An 18,623-nucleotide genomic window follows, 5' to 3' on the forward strand; every position below is an offset into this window, starting at 1 on the left:
CACAGGATTGAAGAGGAACACCACTCTAAAAGAGAGGGAGAGAGAAGTTCTATTTCATGAGCAGCTGCAATTGTCCATGTCCGAGCCAGACAAACTATAGAACAGAGCTGTAACAAAACCGCATACACAAACACAAGAGAGTTAACCCTTCCCGTCTCTGTCCGCCATGTGTCTTCTGAATCTGAGCTACGACACTCAACGGCGACACTCAGACGGACGTCCAAAGGATTCGTGACAACGGCCGCCCTGAGTACCCTTTAGGAATCGGGAAGAGTGCCTGACCTCTGTAACTACACCTGTGGGATTGACCAGACAACAATACTAGATAGAAGGGGAGTTGAAGGTGTTTGGGGTGGGCTGTGGTAGACCACGCTGTGTGTGTGTGTGTGTGTTGGTCTCACCTGCTGTGGGTTGTTGGGCATGTAGGGCAGCATGGTGGACACGTGGAACATGACCTCATAGCCCTGGTAGGTGGTGTACAGGGAGTGGGTTCCCGTCGAGTCAGCTGGGGGAAACCGAGAGAGAGAGCAACACACAAACACGTGGTCAACATTCCGTTATCCTGTCCCAGTTCAGCACCAGGGCATGAACTCAACAAATAAAAGAAACACCACATCAAAAACCAGAGTCCGTCGAGACTCTTTCTGAATGGTTGACTTCGTAGGCAGTTACGTAGCAACAGTGTTTTTATATTCATGCACCATTTGACAGGAATCACTCATTTTACTCAGTGTTCACACCTGGGCCTTAAGTCGATCATTATATGACTGCAAAAAACTACATTTAACCATTAGGAAGGCATGCAGAAAACTGTGCTGACATTGGGCATGCACATTCGCCTGCACACACACCCTACTACGCACCCCCCCCTCACACACAGACACAAACACCGACGAACACATATGCATACACACACCCTACCGTCCCACACACACAGACACGTACTCTTAGTGTCCAGCTGGGCGGCGAAGTTGGTGAAGCCTCGGAGGCACACCTGCTCCCCTAGCAGGTCCGTGAAGGCGGAGAAGGCGGGCGTGGCCTCTTCGTTGTTATACATCTCCTCTTCGGTGCTCTGCCCCGCCCGACACAGCAGCACTCCCACCTTGTGCTTCTGACTCAGCTACACCGGAGAAGAAACAAATATTAGGCCGCATTCACACGCGGCTGCCGCGCCCCTGGCTCAAACAGAGACACGCCCATCTAGCGTTTATGACTGTAGCTATAGGAGGTGATAGAGGTGATACAAGACACAGATCTCATAGAACTCGCGCCGGAGACCATGGTCCGCTGACTCACCCCCTGTTCGTCCAGTTTGAGGAGCTGCTCGGTGACCTTGGGCGTGCTGAGAGCCAGGCGCAGGCAGGACACACTGAGCTCTGGGACCACCTGCTCCAGCACCTCCTTCAGGGGGAGACCCCGCACCGTGCCGTGCCTCCCTGTGGAGGCCACCGCATCCTCCAGGATGGACCCCCGCAACGTCACCAGCTACACACACACAGAGGACATGGGAGTGATAGAGATGTAAAACACACACAAAAAGGTAAGACGAGATGTACTTTATTGTCCATTAACTTGCAGAGAACTTGCTCACATCTATGTCTCTGGAAGTCTTTTTTCAGACATTGCGAAAAAGGACCAACGCCTTCAGGAGGTGCATATCTGCAATCTTTAAAAGCTTCTTACTGCCCATTGTGCCATGCACCTGAGTGAACCCTACAGGGGAGACTGGTACTCGGGGTGTTTCCAGACAGCGGGGCTATAATAATCTCAGGTGCTGAGAGAGCTGTATTTTATTCAATGTATTCAGAGAGACCACGGGCACCGTGCTTCATTAAAACTGCAACACACTGCTGAGGAGCTGGAGGGGACAAGAGAGTGCTTCACCTTAACGAAGTCAAGGGTTTGACGTGGGGGAAAAGAAACCCCTAAACAACCCAGGTTAAATTCCACCTATTCCAATTACATTCTGGCACAATATAGAGCTACTCCGACACTGGACTTAACACGTCGTTTCTCAGATGCTGAGCCAATAGTTGCCAATAACCTGTCGTCGAACTATTCATACCGTGTTTCCCCCGGTGACCTTTAACCTCTGACAATTGTCTCCAACCCATCTCTCCCCATGGGAGGCAGGGTGGGAAACCCTGTTGGTGTCAAGTAGTGGCTCACTGCACCAATCTGGGGCATCTGACGTGTATGTGTAAGAATGTGTTTGAGTGCACGTGGATGTGTGTGATTGAGTGTGTATCGTGTGGTTACAGCATGCTGTGTCAGCGTCGTTCAAACTTCTATGAGTGAGTATGGGGGAGGGAAGGGGGTTGTGAGCATTGTAGAGCTCTCTCTCTCTCTGTGGGAACCAAGGACAGGCCTGAGTGGAGCGTCTGTGTGAGCTGAGCTCTGTAGACACAGGCGGCGGAGCGGCCCATTGTTCCATAGGGGCTAAGGCGACGAGGCCAGGCAGCCATGTAATCCAGCTAAAAACAACAGGGAGGGCAGCAGCTAGACTGAGGGCCACAGTGGTCACTATTGGAAAGTACGTGTACTATTAGGATAGCTATTTGTGCAGTGGTCAGTCAATCTGTCAATCAGTCTCTGAGTATTCAGACCCCTTGACTTTTCCCACATTTTGTTACGTTACAGCCTTATTCTAAAATGGAGTGAATTCGTTTTCCCCCCCCCCATCAATCTACACACAATACCTCATAATGACAAAGCAAAAACGGAAGAGCGGGGGGGGACATATCACATTTACGTAAGTATTCAGACCCTTTACTCAGTACTTTGCTGAATCACCTTTGGCAGCGATTACAGCCTGGAGTCTTCTTGGGTATGACGCTACAAGCTTGGCACACCTGTATTTGGGGAGTTTCTCCAATTCTTCTCTGCAGATCCTCTCAAGCTCTGTCAGGTTGGATGGGGAGCGTTGCTGCACAGCTATTATCAGGTCTCTCTAGAGATGTTCGATCTGGTTCAAGTTTGGGCTCTGGCTGGGCCACTCAAGGACATTCAGAGACTTGTCCTGAAGCCACTCCTGCATTGTCTTGGCTGTGTACTTAGGATCATTGTCCTGTTGGAAGGAGAACCTTCGCCCCAGTCTGAGGTCCTGAGTGCTCTGGAGCAGGTTTTCATCAAGGATCTATCTGTACTTTGCTTCGTTCATCTTTCCCTCGATCCTGACTAGTCTCCTAGTCCCTGCCACTGAAAAAACATCCCCACAGCATGATGCTGCCCCCACCATCCTTCACCGTAGGGATGGTGCCAGATTTCCTCCAGTCGTGACGCTTGGCATTCAAAAAAGTTCAATCTTGGTTTCATTAGACCAGAGAATCTTGTTTCTCATGGTCAGAGTCCTTTAGGTGCCTTGTGGCAAACTCCAAGCGGGCTGTCAGGTGGCTTTTACTGAGGATTGGCTTCCGTCTGGCCACTCTACCTTAAAAGGCCTGATTGGTGGAGTGCTGCAGAGATGGTTGTCCTTCTGGAAACAGGATGCACCGGAGCTCAATTTCGAGTCTCATAGCAAAGAGTCTGAATACTTAAGCAAATAAGGTATGTTTTCGCTTTGTCATTATCGGGTAGTGTGTGTAGATTGAGTATAAAAATAAAAAAAATCAATTTTAGAATAAGGCTGTAACGTAAGTTTTTGGGGAAAAAGTCAAGCGGTCTGAATACTTTCCGAATGCATTGTACAAGAAACATCCTGAGAGAACTTGAGTGCGCAGGAAAGGTAGTGCCAGGTACATATGGACTCTTGAGTGCCCTAAAAATAGTGGCCTGGATTGTTTATGGGCTTTTTCACATGAATATTTCAGTGCTTCTGGTGGTGCCCTAGTTTGTTAATGGGAGATCCCCGCACCCTGGGGCACCCGTTATTCAAAACCCTGACCAAGGAGAAAGTGTCCACACTTGGTGTTTATAATCTACTAAAGAGGACTTTGGTAATGCTAGACGGGTGATTGGCCAATCATAGATAATGCCCTGTCCCAGGCCTGGAGGGGTGGTGATCCAATCATAGCACATCTTTGCTTGCCTGACTACCCAGACTCCTTGCTCCGGCCAAACACTACGCCAAAGTTTACGGACGTTAGTTTCTTCTCCGCAATGAGTCTGGATCTGAGGACCTCCCCAACCCTTTACCGAATGCGATTGGTCCAGAAACCGATGGGTAGGGCCAGAGCCAGAACGCACGTGGGTAAAGCGGCGGTTTGAAAATGTGTCGTTGGCTTTGATACTCTGATCAGTTAGAGACGATCGAATCGCTGATGACTTTGTTTTGTACAACACACCTCTTCACCACAAATGACTTTCAACGACGGCAGTCTCAGACTAAAGCATGAAGCGATCCACAGAGCAACGGAAAGAATTTAGCGTGAGTTGTCCGGCTACATCTTTGCTTCGAATGAAGAGGTTCGACCTATCACTAGCTGGGGTATTAGTGGAGGGAGGCCCACCAGTGGACCGGGGCCGGGCCCGAGGCAGCGTTTGGCTTAGCTGTTCTGAGCAGGGCCTGGTCAGGTGGAAATTTCCACTGGCAGAGAATGGAGGGATTGGAGAGAGGAGGGGAGGTATGAGTGCGTGTGGAAGGTGTGAAGGGAGAGGGTAGTGTGGGTGGAGCCAGGATGAGCCGTGGACTCGCTGAGGTCCGGTACAGGCATAAATAACAACGTCCAAAAAACGCACACTCCCACACACTGTGTCTCAAGCGCACTCTGCCTACTCAAACGACACACACATTTGGCAGCGTCAGTATTCAGCCTACTCGGTGTTCCATCTAGCTGTGTGTAGGCAGGCAGTGGGAGGTGGGGTGGGTGTTAGTACCTCACTGGTTCTGGCGATGATGCGGTACTGGTACTGGTCCTTCAGGTCTTTAGTGTCGTCCAGTTTCTCCCTGCGGATACTCACAGCCACCGGACCCAGCTTCTCGTCCGTCCCAAAGTAGTTAGAGTGCTCTGCAGTGACACACGGGGAGAGAGTGTGTTCACAACATGTCTGGCCATGCTTTTTGTTGAACACCGTGTATTGATCATTGCAATAACAGCCTTTGGACATGGAAAAATGGAGGAGGGAAAGTAGGGGGGGGGTTGAGTGAAAGGAGATGGAGAGAGAGAGAACAGGCTCAGAGCGGAGGAGGGAAAGAGAAGAGGTTGAAGGGTGGAGTGTGAGAACAGTGCTTGTATGTGGTTTCAATCCCTTTTCAATTGCACATTGAATTCAAGCCGATCATCAAGGAACCTGAGGACATTGATTAGAGCTACAAATGACAAACAAAGACTGCACAGCTGAGCCTGTGGTGTGGTGACATGGCTTGCTCGGAAACAGATTCCACGTTTTCAGATGTCACATGCTTGAGTGACCTTCAGATAGGTAGAGTAGATAATACAATAATAATATACAAATGACTAAATTCAATTATATTTGTTCTTCAACCCACAACAATACAGATCGCTTGCTTTGACGTACTAACCGTATTGCTTTGCGTGATATAGGCCTCGTAGCCAGAAATGTTGGTTTCATAAACAGATCGCCCCACATGATATTTTATTACATTTTATTATAACTGTAATAAAATAACAGACTGAAGAATGAGTAGCCCTATCTGCTTATCTACAGTTTGATGAATAAGTGGAAATCTCTGATAAGACACATTCCTAAAGTAAAAAGCCATAAACATATCCATATGATTCATTAACAGCTTACTCCTCAAACTGCGAGCGACTTCTCCCATTTGTGCGTGGAGGAGGAAGAAACCCATGGAAGAATCTAGTTTTTGACTTGTTTCGTCCCTGCATAATTGAAGGGGCTCAGCCATGTTTAGCATTCCCGCTTTGTCCTGCAGTATAAATGTCAGCTTTTTGACATGCATGCAGGGTATTACAGTAACAGCACCGGAGTCGTCTCATGTTCTACACAGCGTTCTGTCTCTAATTAGGCTCTTAGCAGATGATTCTGTCCTAGGGGGGCAGCCATCTATTTTTCCAGGGTCTAGAGAGGCGATGCTGGGAGCGCACACACACACACGCACACACACACACACACACACACACACACACACACACACACACACACACACACACACACACACACACACACACACACACACACACACAGCTGTTCTCTATGATCAGGGGCATTTTAATAGGAAGAGACAACCAGTGTCAGGATTCATGTGCAGAGGCAGAGAGGTCAACGTGTGTGTGAGGGAGTAAGCTAATTCTTCTCAGAGCTATGTAGTCAGTTTGCCAACAGACAGAGGCAGGTACATGTTATCCTCTGGGACCGCTGCCAGGTTGGCTGCCCGTACAGGGACAGCTGGATGGAGGAGGAGAGAGTACTGCCAGTGGAAACACTAGTGACACGGCTAGACTTTTATTGACAGCAGAACATGATAGCGAGAGTGAATACTAATACTAGTACAAGTTAGGCAGGATAGGGCGGCTGGACTGAGTGGTAACATCAGATCAGTTGTTACCTTTCCCGTGGAAGTAGTCTCGGTAGTAGCGTGCCCCCAGGTCCACGTGCTCGATGCTATAGAGTTTCAGCCTGTCCATTCTGGTGACTTGCTGCTCTATGGGCACCTCCACCACCGACACACTGGCGTTGCTACGCCGAAGGCTGCCCCTCGCCATGTCACCCGCCGCCCCCTCCCCTCCCCGCTCGGCCGAGGAGCTCAGGAAGCTGACGTTGCGCTCCCCGTGTCCCCCCGTCTCGTTGCGGAAGTGGGGGCAGCTGAGGAGGAGCAAACTGGAGGTGGGGCCTCCGGGGGGGGCGTCCAGAGGGTCCACACCCAGGGAGGGGGTGGGTGCGCTGGGGTCGAGGCCTAGCGTCAGGTCCTCAACGCTAGAGTACGTGGCGTCCAACCCACTCAGAGTTGAGGACCGTGAAACAGCCAGGGAGACGGAGGCCGCCGATGCCCCAGTGGCAGTGTTCCTCCGCTGGGATACATACGCGCGCTGAGCAGCAGCCTCATGGAGGTCAAACAGGATGCTCTGGGCGTCGTAGTGGACAAAGCTCTTGGGGCACACCCAGGGTTTGTAGGGGGTATCTGTAGAGTTACGGCCTCCCCCGTCCTCCCCAGCCTCCCCTCTGTCCAGCTCCCCTCTGCTGGAGCTGCGGAGCTTCCGGAACAGAGAGGATGTCCCCAGAGACGAGTCTGTCCCCCCACTCTTCTTCCTCACCCTGTTCTCCGACCGTCCCATCCCTCCATCCTCCCCCCGGGGTGTGGGGGTGGGGGAGTGGCCCGTGGGGAGGGGTGCCGAGGGAGGGGAGTTGGTGTACAGTAGCTCCCCCAGGTGTACGGGGGCAGTGCTGCGCTGGTCGGGCCTCTCCTGGTGAAATTGGCTGAGCATGTCAAAGAAGCTCTGCTCGGGGATGCCCTGCACGTCGATGGAGGAGGTGCTGCCGTACTCCCGGAACAGATTAGTACCTCCACGACCTTCCACCTCGTTCTCGTCCTGCTCGCTCAGAGTCACCTCGCTGTTGGAGCGCTGCCGTAACGGGGGGAAGGCACGCAGGCCTACGGGAGACCCTGTTCCACCCCCGTACCCACCACGGAACTCCACGTCCTTCGTGCGTCGCCTCGGTAAACGAGCCACTCCTCCCCGCACCAGCCCGACCTCGGAGATGGGGAAAGATGCGGAGGAGATCGTCGTGGAGGGGTCGTCTCCATGGTGATTACCGCCTTGCCCGTTCTCCAGGAGCGACTCCCTCGATTGCGCATGGCGCGGCGGCCACTCAGCAATACGGGCGCGGACGCCCATCTTGGGAACGGAGACACGGGATTGGGTGGCTGGGTCAGAGGGGGCAGGATGGCCGTTGAGGGTGAGGTGGAAGGCGGCATGTTGTGTGAGGAGGGACCCAGGCCCTCCCCCTCCACCCCTCTCTAGCAGGTCTGAGGAGGTGCAGATGACCCCTCTATCTCTGTAGGTGTTCATGGCGCCCCAGGAGAGCTCAGGGCAGGACAGAAGGCAGGGGGGAAGTGGGCTGGCATCCCGGGCCAGGGTGGGGGGTAGGGGAGTGGGAGAGGAGCCCCACACACACTCTGCTGATGCTGTGGCCTCCACCTCCCACACACATCGCTTTCACTGGGAGGGTGAGACACTGCTTGTCATATGCCCAGTTACACAGTAGGCTGTCTCTCTTCTCTCAGGCTCTGGGCAGATCTGGGGAGGAGACAAAACACACATTGATATGCTGATGACCACAACAACAAAAACATGCATACAGTAATACGCTGTTTCTTAACATGCACACCTAAACACTAGCCCACACTGACCCAGATTCACCCCTCCAAACCCAATGAAATGACACCACGAAAACTGACTACAGCAACTCATCTGCAGCAGGGTGTGAGAGAGTGATTAAGGTAGAGAGGAGGATATGAGAGAGAGGAGAGAGAGAGAGTAGTGAGGTGAGGGGATTTGACAGAGGATTTCTCCTGCTGAGACTAATCTTCAGAATGCCTGACAAGCAGGGTTATTATTATCATACTAGTGTCATATTTCAGGAGCAACACACACACACACACACACACACACACACACACACACACACACACACACACACACACACTACATTTTCATTACACCAAATCAAACTCCTGCATCATAAAGCCATGCTGAAAATGCTCGGACAAATCCCAGCTAAACCGCACTTCATAAAGAAAAAATATAAAGCGACTGGATAGTCACATGAAGGCAGAATGTGCACACACACACACACACACACACACACACACACACACACACACACACACACACACACACACACACACACACACACACACACACACACACTTTGGGTTACTGCTGCAGTGTCATCTTTCAGCTAATTTAACTTACAGCAGTATGTATGGTTCCTCATTTTTTTCCTATCTGCTCAGGGCGATGATAAATATGAGAGCATCTATGCTATGTACCTGGCATCAGCCCGTGAGAGGTATGTGTGTGTACACAAGTGCATTACAGCTGGTGTCAGGCAGTGAGAGGTCATATGCATTCGTGTGTGAGAGTAGGTATGTGAGATGTGTGTGCAATGGGTATAAGTGTAAGCACCAGGCCAGACATGAGCATGACTTTGAGGTTGGGTGAAGTCAACCTTTGTCCTATCGTGATTAAGTACCCATAAAACATCACCCCCTATTGGGAAACACTTTTGACAAAAAAATATATAATAATTTAAAAGATTTAAAGCTAAAAAGGACAGCTAACACGAGACCGCATGCTGCGAGAGGGACGAGAGGAATCATGACAAAATATATTTTGGAGACAAATCTTTTTCAGTAGCCTATTTCTCTCTGTTGAAGCCGTGGCACGAAAGAGGTGAGTGTCTGTGTGTGCCGACGCACAAGACCGCCTCGCTGGCTGAGCGTCGTGTGATGGGTTGTAAATCATGAAGGGCACGGCTTCAGAGCCTGCAACTGTGCTGTCCCCAGAACTGGATAATTAATCAATGATTTGCATCTTTGCCTAATCTTCCTTTATTATTATGCCTAGGCTAGGTTCTATATACAGGGCCTTCGGAAAGTATTCAGACCCCTTGACTTTTTCCACATTTTGTTACGTTACAGGCTTCTTCTAAAATGGATTAAATTGTTTTTCGTTTGTAATGGGAATTTTAATGTTGGCGCTTTTCTTGTAACTAATTTCTGTCTTCTATTCATGTGCTGTTCTAATAACCAATTTCTGTGTTCATGCAAGTGGCTGACTGTACAAATCCTCACTATCAGTAGCTGCAATTTGTCAGTACGCCCAGACATTGTTTTGAGAACGAAGGAAAGATCTTGGTTTCAAGGTCTCAGCATAGAAAGAAGCCTTGTGAGGTATTGGTCTGTCACATGTTATGAACCAGTATTGGTCTGTCTGTGTGCCTTTCCAAATCATGTCCAATCAAGTTGCAGAAACATCTCAAGGATGATCAATGGAAACAGGATGCACCCGAGCTCAATGCTTATTTTTGATTTATTTTACCTTTATTTAACTAGGCAAGTGAGTTAAGAGCAAATTCTCAATGACGGCCTAGGAACAGTGGGTTAACTGCCTTGTTCAGGGGCAGAACGACAGATTTTTACCTTGTCAGCTCGGGGATTCGATCTTGCAACCTTTCGGTTACTAGTCCAACACTCTAACCACTACCTGCCGCCCTTATGTAAATAAGGCATCTGTTTTTTTTAATTTGTAATACATTTGCAAACATTTCTAAACCTGTTTTTGCTTTGTCATTATGGAGTATTGTGTGTAGATGGATTAAAAAAAATACAACTGTAAGGCGGTAACGTAACAAAACATGAAAAAAGTGAAGGGCTCTGAATAGTTTCCAAATGCACTTTACATAGCTAATAATAAACTATGGAAATAGGATAGGCCTACTCTACACAGTTTATTTCATAAGCTGTAAGTTTTCTTTTGAGTTCTCGTTCAAACTGTTGAAAAAATGAGCGCTCAATTTCACTTCTTGTTGACTGTAATATTTGTCATTCAAAATAAAAATCTGTGATAAAATCTGATTTTCACAATTGTTACCATTTGAAAGATTCAACTTTAGGACAAACACTATTAGAATGGCCTCTATTTGGGTAATACTCCTCATAACTTTAACTCGTCTTAATGCTTTTGATAAGCTATTTTAATTAGTAGGATTTTTCTTTCGGACGTTTGGTTTGCAACGACAAGGAGGAGGGATGCATAACTTCATTTAGATTAAGCGACGCTCAACTGTAAGGTTTGTTCGAACTACTCATTAGATTTTTCTATCTTGCCATTGTTTGTTCCACCCGTCTCATTATTACCTTAGGCCTATCGTGTTTTTAGTTCCGGGTTAAGTTACTGTCACGTGAAGTGAAATGCCTTTGTTGCTCTTTTCCAACAATAATCAATAATCCAGCAGTAATCAATATCAGTAGTACTATAAAACAATGTACACTGCTCAAAAAAATAAAAGGGAACACTTAAACAACACAATGTAACTCCAAGTCAATCACACTTCTGTGAAATCAAACTGTCTACTTAGGAAGCAACACTGATTGACAATAAATTTCACATGCTGTTGTGCAAATGGAATAGACAACAGGTGGAAATTATAGGCAATTAGCAAGACACCCCCAATAAAGGAGTGGTTCTGCAGGTGGTGACCACAGACCACTTCTCAGTTCCTATGCTTCCTGGCTGATGTTTTGGTCACTTTTGAATGCTGGCGGTGCTTTCACTCTAGTGGTAGCATGAGACGGAGTCTACAACCCACACAAGTGGCTCAGGTAGTGCAGCTCATCCAGGATGGCACATCAATGCGAGCTGTGGCAAGAAGGTTTGCTGTGTCTGTCAGCGTAGTGTCCAGAGCATGGAGGCGCTACCAGGAGACAGGCCAGTACATCAGTAGACGTGGAGGAGGCCGTAGGAGGGCAACAACCCAGCAGCAGGACCGCTACCTCCGCCTTTGTGCAAGGAGGAGCAGGAGGAGCACTGCCAGAGCCCTGCAAAATGACCTCCAGCAGGCCACAAATGTGCATGTGTCTGCTCAAACGGTCAGAAATAGACTCCATGAGGGTGGTATGAGGGCCCGACGTCCACAGGTGGGGGTTGTGCTTACAGCCCAACACCGTGCAGGACGTTTGGCATTTGCCAGAGAACACCAAGATTGGCAAATTCGCCACTGGCGCCCTGTGCTCTTCACAGATGAAAGCAGGTTCACACTGAGCACATGTGACAGACGTGACAGAGTCTGGAGACGCCGTGGAGAACGTTCTGCTGCCTGCAACATCCTCCAGCATGACCGGTTTGGCGGTGGGTCAGTCATGGTGTGGGGTGGCATTTCTTTGGGGGGCCGCACAGCCCTCCATGTGCTCGCCAGAGGTAGCCTGACTGCCATTAGGTACCGAGATGAGATCCTCAGAGCCCTTGTGAGACCATATGCTGGTGCGGTTGGCCCTGGGTTCCTCCTAATGCAAGACCATGCTAGACCTCATGTGGCTGGAGTGTGTCAGCAGTTCCTGCAAGAGGAAGGCATTGATGCTATGCTGTTCCCCAGACCTGAATCCAATTGAGCACAGCTGGGACATCATGTCTCGCTCCATCCACCAATGCCACGTTGCACCACAGACTGTCCAGGAGTTGGCGGATGCTTTAGTCCAGGTTTGGGAGGAGATCCCTCAGGAGACCATCCGCCACCTCATCAGGAGCATGCCCAGGCGTTGTAGGGAGGTCATACAGGCACGTGGAGGCCACACACACTACTGAGCCTCATTTTGACTTGTTTTAAGGACATTACATCAAAGTTGGATCAGCCTGTAGTGTGGTTTTCCACTTTAATTTTGAGTGTGACTCCAAATCCAGACCTCCATAGGTTGATAAATTTGATTTCCATTGATAATTGTTGTGTGATTTTGTTGTCAGCACATTCAACTATGTAAAGAAAAAAGTATTTAATAAGAATATTTCATTCATTCAGATCTAGGATGTGTTATTTTAATGTTCCCTTTATTTTTTGGAGCAGTGTATAAAACAACGATAAAAAAATGTAAAATAGAACAAAACACACAGGAAATAGAAATAAGAAGAACACAAGAAAATAAGGAAGCTATATACAGGGTCAGTGCCAATACCATATTTCCAATGTGCAGGGATACTGGAGTGGTAGGGATAGATATGTATAGGGGTAAGGTGATGATACAGTATATGCTGCTGCTCAGTTTGATGATTATGTGTGTGTTGCTTGATATTCCGGTAATATCACGGTACCAAAACGTCATGATACCAACATTTTAGAATACCGTAGTACCGTTTCATATGATACTACCGACTTTTTATGCCCTACCGATCTTAAGAACCTGCTCATGCCTTTTATAAAATGTTTATAAAAGTCAGTTTTGTTTATAAATTCAGTTGAATTGAAGCAACTGTATGGGCAGGTCCAATAATATCCACTTCACTTTCATGTGTATATCACGTGTGGCAGCTGTAATCATCCTGCTACATCCCTTATAAGCCCTCACTCACCTGCTCCTCTCCGTCAGCACTTCTCGTCTATTCCACCTTCAGTTTAAAAAATATATAATTCAGCCGTGACGGCGAGTGGGGATGCAGACCCCGATGAGTCTTCTGTTGTTAGATTTCTACATTTGTTTCATTGGAGCAGTGTGCAAAGCCAGCAATGTTGATACATTGTATCATTTCATCACCTGTTATAACCAAGAGCACGGACCCGTCTGAGTCGACTTTGCAAGCTCACTATCATGCAGCCTCTGAGTGTCAGAGGGAAAATGGGAAGAATCGTGACCGGCATGCTTGCAGCTTTACAGCAAAGAAAAGGGCTCGTCTCTAGCCTAAACGAAAAAAGAAAAAAAAAGAAGGCCCATATTACCGGAGATCCCATTTTTTTGTCCTATCGAGATTCGCATGCATTTTATATAATTTCACAAACCATGTTCTGGGCCATTAAAAAAAAAAGAAGAGAAAAATCCCAGGTCGCTAATTATTGGCCTGATAACAAAAAAACGTTCAGTTATGCTACCTAGCTAGCTTTCAACCTGGTACTTGACAGTAGGTTTAGGCACATTTGATTGGCACAATAAGAAAGGAAAATGGTCTGCTATTCATGAGATGTGCTTCAAAAGGTAGGATTCATATTAGGCCTAATCTAAGCCTAAACTAGATAAAAATCTATTTATTTCTGGTGCTCCTTAAATTCTGTTTGGTGCCTAACGTTTTAAAAGTTGGGAGCAGTGTGCATGTGCGTGTGAGAGAGAGAAAGTGGTATGTGTGTGTACTGAAGAGTAAAGGCTTCATGCAGTGTTTTCCCCTTACTGACACAATGACATGCAGATCATTATGCATGTGTATCACAGGAGGTTGGTGGCATCTTCATTTGGGAGGATGGGCTCGTGATAATGGCTGTTGCGGATGAGTGGAATGGTATCAAACACATGGTTTCTGTGTGTTTTGATGCCATTCCAGCCATTATTATTGAGCCGTCCTCCCTTCAGCAGCCTCCACTGATGTATATTCCTTCCTCCCATTCATCCAGCCAAATCACAGTTAGGCCTTTGCAAATATGAGCAAATCAGCCATTCTATGCAGAATTCTATTGTACACTGAACAGTGTGACGTTAAATTCAACGGGTTGTATTGAGTAGAAGTGTGAATTTCAGAGACAGTTTTTTGGAGAACGTAAAAAAAAAAAAAAACGTGAACAGCGTTGGGGGGACGGGGATGCTAAGCCACTGATTTTTTCCCACCGTGGTATTTCGATACTACTTGGCATCGTGATACTTGGCCTGGTATCATATCGTTTGTTGGTATCGTGAGAAGCATAGTGTGTGTAGAGTCAGTATGAATGCATGTGTGTGTGTGTGTGTGTGTGTGTGTGTGTGTGTGTGTGTGTGTGTGTGTGTGTGTGTGTGTGTGTGTGTGTGTGTGTGTGTGTGTGTGTGTGTGTGTGTGTGTGTGTGTGTGTGTGTGTGTGTGTGTGTGTGTGTGTGTGTGTGTATAGAGTGTGCATAGAGTGAGTGTGTGAAGAGATAATAAAATAGAAGAATGCAGATAGTCTCTGTAGCCATTTTGTTAGCTATTTAGCAGTCTTATGGCTTAGAGATAGAAGCTGTTCAGGAGCCTGTTTCTGTCAGACTTGATGCTCCGGTACCGCTTGCTGTGCGGAAGCAGAGAGAACAGTCTATGGCTTGGGTGGCTGGAGTCTAACAATTTTCCGGGCCTTCCTTTCACACCGTCTGATATAGAGGGCCTGGATGGCATGGAGCTCGGCCCTAGTGATGTACTGGGCTGTTCGCAACATCCCCTGTGGCGCCACGCGATCGAGGATGGTGCAGTTGCCATGCAGTGGTTAGGTTAGGTTATTCAATAACTTAAAATGTTCTGAGAACTCCGTTAGATTTTTATTTTTTTATTTTACCGTTATTTTACCAGGTAAGTTGACTGAGAACACGTTCTCATTTGCAGCAACGACCTGGGGAATAGTTACAGGGGAGAGGAGGGGGATGAATGAGCCAATTGTAAACGGGGGATTATTAGGTAAATTCATAGTTTGATCACGAAGTAGCGTGGCCGGTAAAACAAAATGGTCATATTCATATCAAATGGAGAGAAAATACAAAAATAGGCTTTTAAAATAATTAAGACACCGTAGTGTCCAAAAAATAAATAAAAATAAAATGGGCGTCAACTATATTGCCCAGATCAGCCGGAATTTTTTGAAAAAAACAAACATTTTCTGACTGGACATTTTGCGCTGCTTTGATGAAAATCTCTGTCTACATTATTCTCTTGCATTCTATAAATTGTTTATAGCATATTTATTGAAATAGGTTGTGCAGGCTATGACAAAGGAATGGGCCACATGGCACGGCCTTGCTGTGGGCTACCCAGTCAGCCCCTTACTGCGTGGTGCCAGTCAAGTTGAAATGGGCTATACATAGCCTGTCACATCACAATGTCGCCCCCATCGACGATGGCTGCCGATCATCTTCGATATCAGATACTATCGTAATATCGCCCGACCCTACTCCACCCATCCTTCAGTCCATTCTCAACCTCCCTTGCCATGGCGTTTTCAGAAAGAAACAAAGGAGGATGCACACAACTAAGCTACTTCATACTCAGCTAAGGAGGGGAAGGGTGAATAGAATACCGAGAATGGGGGGGAGAGAATGTAAAGCGACAGAACAGTAGAACGCTAGGGGGGGAGGGAAACCGAAAGGGGGAGAAAGTGACGGAGTCGAGAGACCGCGAGGAGCAAGAGAGCAGGAACGTGTTCACTGAACCAAAATGACTCGCCTTAATATGGCAGTCACAAAGAATCAGGCTTCACCACCGCCCCGTCGCTATAAAAAGCCTCCCTAGACTCCTAATCCACCTCTGCTTTATTCAGGGTCTTCTCTGCTCAAAACCCTCTGATGTTATACTCTCTCTCTTTCTGTGTCCCTTATACCTAGGCTCATCTATCGCCATTTTATTCAGTCTCTTCTCCGCTCACACTCCCTCCTCTCCTTCGTCGCTCCATCCCTATCGGTTTCTTTGGCTTCATCCCCGTGTTTCTGCCTCTCTCCATTCAGGCTCATGATCCGCCAATCCTCGTTCTCATTCCATCCCAACATCTGTCTCCAGTAAGCTCATGATCCAGGCAATTTCTCAGTCTGACATTGTTTAACGGATGTTAGCTACTGGTACCAAGGGGAAAATATGTTTTGTGAGGATCGTAATCATTTCCCACACAAGCTTCTATTCATCATTCTACTCGGCCGAATTTGAATAATATTGAGTGTCACATCTCACAAGGCAGAGAGTGAATGAATCGTGTGTACGTTCTGCACAATCCTCTGTGATTCACTTTTGGCATGTGACAGCATTACACACATGCACACATACCATGTACAAAACTCATTTGCAGTGAACAAAACCCCCCCAGTCAGTTGAGCACCAGTTCACCACACAAATGCATCATGTCTTTGTTTTGGAGAAAGACAGACGATTCAAAAAGGCCCCTTCCGAAGGGTCCTGCTCTGATCCTGCTGCTCCGGCACAAAATCTTCCCTCATCAAGGTGCGTTGGCTTTGATACGCTATCAGTCCCAATCCCAGTTAGGTCCCGGCTGCAACAGCCGGAGAAAGGGCCCTTTATTTAGTTGAACGCAGGTCAGGAGAGAGTGGAAGTTCTGTCATGTCTCTGGGTTTCCACAACACTGTGCCAAGGCCGACAGAGAGCAGAACTGGGCCACAACTACTTTTGGGAGGGCGGACAGACACAGACTACCGCAGCCACGCAACGAAACAGGACGTGTTTGGCAAACACATCTTGTTATGCGGTGCACTGATACGTTTCTAATTCAACTAAAACGCTAGCCTTCACAGTTCACGGAACCTTTGCCAAACTGAAAGAGATGGGCTCGCCACGGCCCAAAATAAGAGCTTGCAAGGAAACTCCTCCAGACAGACCCATCGCAACCCAAGGCACAGAGGATGGCCCACATAGGTGAAAGGGATGAGTTTTATCCCCAAACAATGAAAAGAACTAAACAGAGTTAAGTAGGGGTAGGCAGAAAATGGCAAGTGCCATAGGAAACAGGAGCCACAGGAACATGAAGGGCTTTGAGCCACCCGTAGGCAGACACAGCTCTGGCCCAAACTACAGAAGACGTAAAGCAGGAATGTAATGCCTTTTAATTACTCCCATAGCAATTAGTGAGGCCTCTGAAGATACCCCCACCGCCTCCCGCTCGGAGTGCCTGTGTACCCCTGGCCCACACAACGCAAAACACACACTGGAGCTGGTAATCACACTAGTCGCTCGCCATAATCACAGAGAGAGCAACGAGAGAACTACAGCCTCCAGCGGAATTATTGTGCACATGCTCCAGACGGAGAGAGCGGTTACGTATCGTGACAGAGCCAAGTGACCGAGGTCAAGGAAAAAGTCACTTGTGGAACAGACTGCCACGCAGGATAATAATGCATTTGAGATAGAGGTAGCCTACGCATAGAATGGCGAAATAATTAAGCAATAAGGCCCGGGAGGGTGTGGTGTATGGCCAATATACCGCGGCTAAGGGTTGTTCTTACGCACAACACGGAGTGCCTGGATACAGAGCTTAGCCGTGGTATATTGGCCATATTCCACAAACCCCCGATGTGCCTTACTGCTATTATAAACTGGTTACCAACGTAATTACGGCTGTCAGCCAATCAGCATTCAGATTATGTAGACAGGGGGACCTGATCCGAGATCAATATTCCTACTCTGAGATGATTTACTAATACCAGCCCTGTTATAGATAGACTACAACAGAGACTGGGCTGTGTGGTCTTCATACACAACCTCCAGGGCCGGGGTAAAATATACATGAAGACGATAATAAAGTGCGGAAATATATGTAGCCAAACAGTACTTTGCAAACTGATCGAGAGTGACGGGAGGAAATGAAACGAGACCCTTAATGTCTGTTCAGTTTGCCAAAATGTTAGCGTCCTTAATCCTTATTAGGAGACAAAATTGTTGTAATGAGTGAAAACTTTGACCTGATAATGAATGAATAGATGATTAGTGAGTGGTGGAGATGACTAGGACCTTACTGTCGCTTCAGTGGGTTGTGAATGTGTAACGATGCAGAAAGTTCAGCTCGATTACACTCTGGACGTTGAAGGGTTCCCGTGGTGAGTCGGTCTCAAGCTCTTCCAGGATGAACCGCCTCTCCGTCTACCTGATCTCACCCCACTGGCTTCCCCTGCAACCTGACCACAGCTCTGACCCTAACCAAACCCCTGTGCCACATGAACATGATAAAAGGCCTATCTATGCTTTTCCCCAGGACTGTTGTGTGATACTTGGCCAACTTAGCCTGACTCTGGTCCTGGAGGGCTGCAGTGTTTGAGATAAAGTGACGGCTTGGAAAAGCTTGCACACACACTGCAGCCCTCGTTTATCAACCCTGTCTTAGTGTGTCCTCCAGGTCTGATGCGCTTCCCTACTGAACCTGGCAGTGACGGGTCTCGTCAGGATCAGGGTCTCTGTGCTGCCTCTCCTGTGATGGTCTCCATTGATTTCCTGTGACGTTGGTTTGCACTCTATCCCTGATAACCTCTACTGTCACTGCTGTGGTCTACTCCGTCATACAGACAGAACGCTAGCCTG

At 47.9% G+C, this 18,623-nt stretch overlaps 1 protein-coding gene across 4 annotated transcripts in view; it reads right to left on the reverse strand.

Moving 5' to 3' along the window:
- LOC129832401 (signal-induced proliferation-associated 1-like protein 3) overlaps positions 1-18,623 on the reverse strand; it is a 95,515-nt gene that overhangs the window by 28,294 nt on the left and 48,598 nt on the right. For all 4 annotated transcript variants that reach the window (XM_055896430.1, XM_055896429.1, XM_055896427.1 and 1 more), the window contains 5 exons: positions 6,467-8,156; positions 4,816-4,946; positions 1,297-1,485; positions 946-1,120; positions 402-505 (listed from right to left, as the gene is read on the reverse strand). In XM_055896430.1, the coding sequence (XP_055752405.1) occupies positions 402-505; positions 946-1,120; positions 1,297-1,485; positions 4,816-4,946; positions 6,467-7,928 (2,061 nt within the window). In that variant the 5' untranslated portion in view covers positions 7,929-8,156. The remainder of the gene's footprint in view (positions 1-401; positions 506-945; positions 1,121-1,296; positions 1,486-4,815; positions 4,947-6,466; positions 8,157-18,623) is intronic.

This window comes from Salvelinus fontinalis, chromosome 33 (assembly GCF_029448725.1).
Source record: "Salvelinus fontinalis isolate EN_2023a chromosome 33, ASM2944872v1, whole genome shotgun sequence".
Classification (NCBI taxonomy): domain Eukaryota; kingdom Metazoa; phylum Chordata; class Actinopteri; order Salmoniformes; family Salmonidae; genus Salvelinus; species Salvelinus fontinalis.